This window comes from Dioscorea cayenensis, chromosome 9 (assembly GCF_009730915.1).
Source record: "Dioscorea cayenensis subsp. rotundata cultivar TDr96_F1 chromosome 9, TDr96_F1_v2_PseudoChromosome.rev07_lg8_w22 25.fasta, whole genome shotgun sequence".
Classification (NCBI taxonomy): Eukaryota; Viridiplantae; Streptophyta; class Magnoliopsida; order Dioscoreales; family Dioscoreaceae; genus Dioscorea; species Dioscorea cayenensis.
In genome coordinates, this window is record NC_052479.1 from 30,002,055 (window position 1) to 30,011,153 (window position 9,099).

General features: G+C 38.8%; 2 protein-coding genes across 2 annotated transcripts; both read left to right on the forward strand.

The window, feature by feature from the left end:
- Window positions 1-121: 121 nt before the first annotated feature.
- On the forward strand, window positions 122-700 carry LOC120268677 (valine N-monooxygenase 1-like). Its single transcript, XM_039275971.1, has 2 exons — window positions 122-210; window positions 319-700. The coding sequence occupies exons 1-2, from the start codon at window positions 122-124 to the stop codon at window positions 698-700; spliced, it is 471 nt and encodes a 156-aa protein (XP_039131905.1).
- Window positions 701-5,475: 4,775 nt separating this feature from the next.
- LOC120268678 lies at window positions 5,476-7,548 on the forward strand. The gene is made up of 5 exons (XM_039275972.1): window positions 5,476-5,748; window positions 5,875-5,975; window positions 6,079-6,253; window positions 6,342-6,482; window positions 7,420-7,548. Exons 1-5 carry the CDS (start codon window positions 5,476-5,478, stop codon window positions 7,546-7,548), a joined length of 819 nt encoding a protein of 272 aa, XP_039131906.1.
- The last annotated feature ends 1,551 nt before the right edge of the window (window positions 7,549-9,099 follow it).

Consider the following 9,099-nt stretch of genomic DNA (forward strand, 5'->3'; position numbering starts at 1 on the left):
GATTAATTCTATCAGTTTCCTCTCTGTCGCCTTCACTCCATGGGGTGATCAATGGAAGAATATGCGCCGAGTGATCGTCTCACAGGTAGTTAACCATCAACAATTCCAAAGGATGGCAAAAATGCGTGGCAAAGAGGTCGATAATCTTGTTTGGTATATTCAATATCAAAGCAAAGTCGGAGAAGAGATTAATCTCCGAAAAACTCTTCGGTATCTTTGATATATATATATATATATATATTATAACTTGATGTAGATTATGTGACTGATATTTTCACATGATCATGCATGATTACTTATTTCTATTTTCTTCTTTAGATATTATACTGGAACCATCATAAGGAGGATGATGTTTGGATGTCGGCATTTTGGAAAGGGAGCCAAAGACGGCGTGCCAGGGCCAGGAGAGGAGGAGTTGGAACACGTAGAGGCTGCATTCACTCTGCTTTCATTGATCTATTCATTTTGTGCATCAGATTTCATACCAAGTTTGAGAATTTTTGATATTGATGGCCATGAGAAAATAATGAAGAAAGCGATAAATGTGATCAATAAATATCATGATCCTATTATTGAAAAGAGAGTGCAACAATGGAGGAGCAATGGTGGTGTTAATGGTGAGCCAGAGGACATACTTGATGTGTTCATCTCTCTCAAAGATGATGAAGGAAATCCTCTCTTAAGGATTGAAAAAAATTAAGGCACAATCTGCTTTGAGTGTCTATTTCATATATATATATATATATAACGGCCTCTAGCATGTCCACAGTGGCCATTTTATTACATTGACTTTAAACTATATCCTAACCTTGACTTTAAAATAAGTTTATGTAACACTGCATGACTGTGCATGGGGGGACAGTTGGGGACCGCAATGACGTACATGTTGTTGGCTAGGGTTTTGCATTCGTTTACGTGGAGCTTGTCGGCCGGTGAAGAGTCTGTGAATCTCTTAGACGAGGAAAGTAGTCTCTTTATTGCTAAACCTTTGCATACACTTGCTAAGCCAAGGTTGGCTTTTTTAGAGCATTTTTAAGTAATTACGTTTATAAGCATGCTGCATGATCACATATATATTTATATGGGCATACATATGTATGTATCTTTAAGTTATTCTCATGCAATGTTTTTATGTAATTTCCATTGGAATGTTGGTAGGAGAAAGAATATTGAACTTAGGATATATATAATATTTTAAAAGCTCTATCATGATTTAATACATGAATTAGATCATGATTTAGTACATGAGTAGATTACTCCCTCTTATAGTTTGGACAGGTCTATTTTACCAGACGGTGGTCTTTGCTAGCCCGCTGATTTTTTTTACTTGCTTTGCTATATGTTCTCCTCTTTTGTTTTGTGTGCCTCACCTCTAGTGAGAGACTTCTTTTTATGTAATACTTTTTTTTTAATTTTGAGCTGTCTGTAACTTCATATAGATTATGTACGTTGGGTGTATATATATACACATACGAAAACCAATATTCTATGAATGTCCATAGATAAAAAATTCTATGGACGTCCATCTCTTAATAATTGGATTTGAATCCAGTTATTGCAACTCATCCATGATAAATTCATTTCTAATATTACTGTTTCCTAAAAATTTTAGTTTTTTTAATCTTGTTCCAGGTTGTTGATGAGGGGCGTATTGAGGAGCAAGCTTGTGTCTTTCTGGACAAAAGCGATATGGCCTAATAAGGGTATTCTGATAATTTTTCAAGCAGTGGAGTTTTGGTTTTTAAGGGTCTCGCTTGAAGGAAAACGGGTCAACGAACACAAGTCACTAGCTTTGCTTGTGAGTCATCAAAATTTGGCCAAATTCCATTGTTTAGGCCTCAAAAACTCTAATTTTGCCGTTTTAGTAATAATTGATTTCGTTATATCTTAGGATAGAAATCTCTGATCAGTGAGCCATTTGTGGCAATAGTCTTTATTTTGATAGATCTTTTATTTCTTGCTGATATTTGAGAATTTATTATTTTTGGTAAATTTTTGAATTATCTCCTTTCTTAGTGTTATTTTCGCCTATTTAATGTATACCTATGGGCAAGACGAAATCAGTTTTGTTATCACTATTTTCTTGAGTAATAATATTTTACTCTTCCCAAAATTCCTTACTATCTTTGATCAATAGGGTTTGGACAACTTGTTACCGGGCATTCGAAGGCGAATCAATGGTCTCGAGTATACCGCCACATCAGTTTGGTACCAGAGCCGAATCGATTATGCCACCATAAGGACAAGGTGTGGGTCGCCCTACGCCAAGGATGGAGGAGATCTACGATCGTGAGGACGATGCTAGATTTTAGCAGCAAGTTGGCCTCCTCTTAGACCGTCGGATGGAGTGGATGATGGAGGAGCTGACTGAACGGATTACCCAAATGATGGGTAACATCAATCAAAGGCGTGTCTCAAAAAGTGGAAGCGAAGGTACCATTGAGGAAGGTAGTGGCTACTTTGCTAGCATTACCCTGGCAGTGCGACGAAGAGGGAAAGATCGTGGGGGTGACAATCGACACTACCGTGATGAAGATAGGCGTTGGGAATCTGGTATACGGGTCGATATTCCAGAATTCCATGGGAGACTACAAGTAGAAGATTTGCGAGGGGGGGTTACTGTTGACTGTGCTATGGGAACTAGCATGAACATGGGAAACAATAGCACCATTCAATGTTTTACTTATGGAGAAAAGGGGTATCACCAAGCAGATTGCAGGAAGGAAGACAAGAGAGTTATGCTTGCCGAGGAAAAAAAGGATACGGGAGACATTATTCCGCCTGTATTTGATAAAGATAACCTTGATGAGGAGGAAAAAGACACAATCAATGTAGTCCCGCCGATGTTTGACGAGGGTGACCTTGATGAGGAGGTCGTCGAGGGTGACGTTGGTGCGGCCTGGGTAGTACAAAGATCCTGCTTGACACCTAAGGCTACTAAAGACGATTGGTGGTGATCTAACATCTTACAGTCCACCTATACTATCCTTGGGAAAGTATGCAAGTTTGTGATTGATGCAAGTAGTTGTGCAACTGAAGAGACAATCCCAAAGATTGTGAAGCCAATTGTAGTTGAATTCAAAGACGTATGTCCTGAAGAACTGCCTGATAAGCTACTACCATTAAGTGATGCTCAACATCAGATTGGTGTGGGCCTTCCAAATCAAGGGCGAATTCGAGGGTGAATTCTATTCAACCTAGCGAGAATGATGAGGGGCGTATTGAGGAGCAAGCCTGTGTCTTTCTGGACAAAAGGGATATGGCCTAATAAGGGTATTCTGGTAATTTTTCAAGCGGTGGAGTTTTGGTTTTTAAGAGTCTCACTTGAAGGAAAACGGGTCAACGAACACAAATCACTAGCTTTGCTTGTGAGTTATATCAAAATTTGGCCAAATTCCATCGTTTAGGCCTCAAAAACCCTAATTTTGCCTTTTTTTTGTAATAATTGATTTTGTTTTATCTTAGGATAAAAATCTCTGATTAGTGAGCCATTTGTGGCAATAGTCTTTATTTTGATAGATCTTTTATTTCTTGCTGATATTTGAGAATTTATTATTTTTGGTAAATTTTTGAATTATCTCCTTTCTTAGTGCTATTTTCACCTATTTAATGTAAGCCTATGGGCAAGAGGAAAATCAGTTTTGTTATCACTATTTTCTTGAGTAATAAGATTTTACTCTTCCCAAATTCCTTGCTATCTTTGATCAACAGGGTTTGGACAACTTTCAAACTCTCCTTTTTATTTTATTTATTTGTTTATTTATTTTTGGGAAAATTACTATTTATCCTCAGGAATTTCAAATCTTCCCAAACAGCCCTTATAAGCTTTGAATACCCCGGACATCCCTTCCGTTATTGTTTCACTTGTTTTTGCTCCCTTGTAGGTCATTCTGGCATTGTCCATGTTGTGAAATTCATTCTTTGCCCTTGAAATTGGTGGGGAGAAACCACTTAATCACATCATGTCAAACCTTTTTGCATATCTTTTTGCAATTTTTTTTTCGTTTTCTCAAACAAAGTTTAGAAGACTCATCACCTTGGATTGTTGGAGTTTTCAATTCCTCCCCATTTGGTCTGTTCGATTCAAGTTTTGCCGGTTGCCCGATAAGGTGAGAATTTCTTCATTACTCTCACTTCGATCATCATGCGAGAGAGAGTAATAATTTATAAAAATGCATTTTTATTATGGAGAGTTTTTGTGCTATTGCTAGATATAACAGGGAGGGACGAGTGTGCTAGTGTTTACGGCACTGACTTCTTGAAAATCAGTGTTAGCGGAGATATGAAAGCGATGGGGTCTCAATATTTCCCGTGTCAGGGTGAAGTTTATCACACCCAATAGACATAAAACGGTTTGTCCGATAGAAAACGAGGTTGACTTCCAACGCATGTGTCACATGTACTCCCTCTTCAAATGCGCTGCAGTCGATTTAGTGGTTGAGACAGATGATGTGCCATTGTCACATCCTACTAAAAATGATTTTTTCTCATTGTAAAGTTCTTCTCCTTTATGTTTTATGTTTACATAGTTGCAGAAGTTAAATATTGCTTAATTATCCCAGTTTCCGCTTTAAAGTATATATTTTTGCTTAAATAATCCAGTTTCCGCTTAAAAATATATGTTTTTGCTTAAATAATCAATTTCCCATCCCATTTTCCATTTAAAGTTATCCAATTTCCCTTTAAAAATGTTCTTTTCAGCTTACGTTTTTCTTTTTCCATTTAAAATGTTGGTATTCTATTTAAAGTTTCTAGTTTTCGTTTAAACGCTTATGTTTCTGCTTAAAATATTGATTTTCTCCACTTAAACTGAAGTGGTAGCAGGAATTCGGATTCTGCGAGCGTATCCGTTCCACCTCATGACGACCCTAACGGTGTGACATGCCTTCCTTCCTCGTCAGATCAATTTAAGGTGTTATCATTGGATATCGGACAACATTTTCTAGGCGTTAACAATTTTAGAGACACACTTCAAAATTTTGCAATCAAACATAATTTTAATTTCAAATTCATAAAGAATGGAAAACACCTGGTGACTATATAATGCACTGCCGTTGGTTGTCCATGGCACCTTTATGCATCAATGGAATACAATAAGAATACTTTCAGAATTAAGATATAATGTACCCGACACACACTTGCGGTGGTGGAATTGGATCGGTGTCACATCCGAAAGCGTCCAAAAAATGGGTAAGCGAACAAGTCATTCAGAAGCTTAAGGAATAACGCTTGTACAAGGCCATCGACATTCAGAATTATGTGTTACAGGAACATGGTGTCCACATTCCATACAAACAAGCTTGGTTGGGTAAAGAGTATACCTGGGTGATCCTCGACGGCAGCTACATCTCCATCTATGATTAGTTTCTTTGGTATGTGGATAAGGTGGTTGAGACAATCCTCGGCAGCATGGCGATTGTGGAAAGAGACGGTGAGCATTTTAAACGTGCATTCTTTTCTTTCCATGGGTGTTTCATGGGATTCAAGAGGGCTTATAGGCCGTTACTGTTTCTCGATGGTACCAACCTCCTTGGAAAGTATCAGGGTACTCTATTGGGTACTACAGGTGAAGATGGAAATATTGGTTTTTTCCACGTTACCTTCAGTATTGTAGACAATGAGACCGATGGCAATTGGACGTGGTTCATTTTGAAGTTAGGTGATGCTTTATACGATAAAGTAGATTATGAAGAGATAATTACATTTGTATCGGATCAGTCTAAGGGCCTTATGAACTCTATTGCAAAGGTCTTCCCTTCTTTCCCACATGCATATTGCCTTCGACACTTGAAGGCCAATTTTATGAAAGCCAATGTTAGACTTGGGAAGGCATTGAAGGAGGAGTGTTGGTCCATATACTTTCATTTTGCGCAGGTATCCATAGCTAAAGAATTTAATGATTCTGTGAATAAACTGCAGCCCACATCACCTGAAGCCTATCACTGGTTGATTCATGAATCAGATATGTCACATTGGTTGAATTATATGTTCAAAGGTGAACGTTGAGGCGAGATGTATTCAAATGTTTGTTTCTAATTAAATATACGTGTTTAAGTATCTGTGTTCTACGTCATATAGGTTCAAGATGATATGCATGTTATGCACCCGCCGTGAGCAAGTGAACAAATGGGAGATCTACTTATGCCCCGATATATATTCGAAGGTAGAGATACTCGTTATGGAAAGCCGAAATCTTCATGTTAGTCGTTATGTCAATGATCGTTATGAAGTGATTGACCAATACAGCAACTCTGTAGATCTATCGAGTAAAAACTTGCTCATGTCGTAGGTGGCATGTTTATGATATCCCGTGCAAACACGCTTGCGCTGTAATAATGCAGACAGACACCAACGTTTATCGATTTATTAGTGGCTACTTCACTGTCAACAATTACAAATTGACGTATAAGGAAGCTATTTTCCATGTACCTGATCATGAAAAGCTTATGGACGACAATCAAGAACTACGTTTGTGTCTGCTTGTTACGAGAAGGCAACCTGGGCGTCCTAGACGGAAGAGGATCGAGTCACAAGTGTCCGAGGTTTGTGAGTTACGTTGCTACCGCTGTTACGCGTCCAGTCACAATTATAGATCTTGCAATGAAATTGTCACCGACTAGGCATTGTAAATAAACACAAATTGAAATAGAAAAAACTTATTTACGTGTCAATCTTTGATAGAGACACTGATATTTAACTAGAAACAGTTATATTTAATCAGAGGTACTGATAATTAAACAAAAATGCTGATTATTAAACGGTAACACTAAACGTTAAATAGAAACAATGATATTTAAATAGAGGCCTCACTATTTTCAACGTAAACATAAAGAAGTTAAACAGAAACATTGAAAGTATATAAACAAGTATACATTATTAAACGAATACAAGTAAATTTACATGAAAAAACTTGCTAAGTTAGTGGAAAAGAATGAATAGAATTTAAATTATAATGACAAAACGGTTTTACATTTCAAAACAATAATAATTATGTTTCGTCCCAGTCGAAGAATCACCTTTCTCAGTGATGCCAGCTGCGCTCCCTTCCATAAGTATTCTGACAACATACTTTAATCTCAAATAAGGGACGTCTGTTTGCAGTAGCTATAGCTTTTCATCATCAACTAACTGTTCAATAAACGCATGACATAGACGATGCAATCGACACTTCTTCATTTTTGTCTTGAGGTATCACTGTCATAAATTAATGGGTACGATATAGTCGGCGTCTCGCCAAATTCCATATCGACACAATAGTCGAATAGTCTCCACTCTTAAGATATACAATTTGAGGTTAAAATCCTGATTAAGAAACTACTATTTATCAAACTCTATTTATCAAAGAACTTACCATGTCTTTGGCGTCTCTGTCGTACTCCTCACTTTGGGATAAAGAATAATGCTGTCAACATTATGCAGGTTACACGCATCTTTCTGCTTGGACATAATGAGAGTCATGTCACACGCATCTTTCTGCTTGGACATAAACAGTGCCAGTGGTCTCGTGATGGAGGCGCGCTTATACGGATATGGTACTCTCTTCAGTGACTTCCGAATTATGCATACAAACGCGTCCATCACATCATATGTTACCATTTCCTTCCTTTCCACCATCGTATAGGCTGGCTCGTGTAGTGCTGACATAGTCATTCTTCCAGACAATAGTCCTGAGGTTAAACGATAACAGATATAGTTAAATGGAAACACAAATAGTTAAGTGGAAACTATATATATTTAAACAATGACATTAATATTTAAATAGAAACTAACAATGTTAAATGGTAAGTCATATGGTTAAATGATAACATTCACATTTAAACGGAAACTACTTATCTTAAATGGTAACACATATATTTAAATTATAATATAACAACTTCATACTTACGAGTCCATCCAGCAGTTCAGGAAGATCCTTATTATCTCTTGCCTGAATTTGTCAAGGCGCGCGTGCCCAGGATATCTTTTCTTCTTCGAAAAAAGTCCTTACGCACTTCTTCATATTGTTGGTTGGCAAGGACCATACTATCGATGTTAGCATCGATCGTTGTTTTTCGTTGACATTTTCTTGCCCCTCGTTAGCAGCATCTTTGGGTTCATCACCAGGTGTTGTTGTTAACGCTGTTGTTGTTGACGGCTGTTGGTGTTCCACTAAGATTGCGATTTCTTTGGCAATAGAGTCAACGATCCTGTCAAGCTCGAGCATGACGACATCATCAACCAGAGATACATCCTTTGCTGCTTCGTGTTATTAAGGGATTGTGTCTACCATCAATACGGCACTGTCGTCCACCAGTTCCACTGAGACGGAGATTTCTTTGATAATAGACTCAATGATCCTGTAAAGATCGGGCATGACGACATCATCAACCGGAGACACATCTTTTGTTGGTTGGTCCACTACAGGTGGAGCTTCTGTTGGGGAAATTTACATAGACGCTGTCCTTTTAGTCGGCTGATCAACCACCGATGGTGCTGATATTGTTTCATCGCCAGCTGGTGGAGGAAGAGACATTATTATTTTTCTTCTTGTCGCAAGCCTCTTCTTCAAACGTGGCCCTCTTCAATTGGCCATCCCAATTATGTCCTCGTCGTCAAAATCCGAGGCCATCCCATTTAGGTAATCAGCAATTGTCGGGGTTACCCCGGCAACATCCTGGTTATTCCTAATAACGTCCGTGCCAGGTACTTCATTTGTTTGTAAGGACGTAGCATTCAATTGTGACCGTCCTTCCAATGCCTCAACACGAACAACAAGCCGGGAGAACTCAATTATCAATATTTGGCATGCTTGCAGTAGACGTGTAGTGATATCGTCTCCTATTGCCGTCGGGGGGCAGCTGCGGTTGGAGGGGGCTGTTGCTGTCTTGGAGGACGGGGGTGTTGACGTCGGGTGGAGTAGGGGGGCTTGTTCGGCGCCGAGAAATGCATGCCCGGGTTGGGCTGGAAGAAGGGAAACGGTGTCGAGTGTACATTGAAGAGGTTGGCCTCTCATATTTCCTTCTAGGCAGTGGTTTGGGAGCAATAGCATCCCCCGGCCCTAGCCCTAGCTGGGCACGTGGCACATGGAAATCACCACGACAACAAAGAGTGGACCCTACA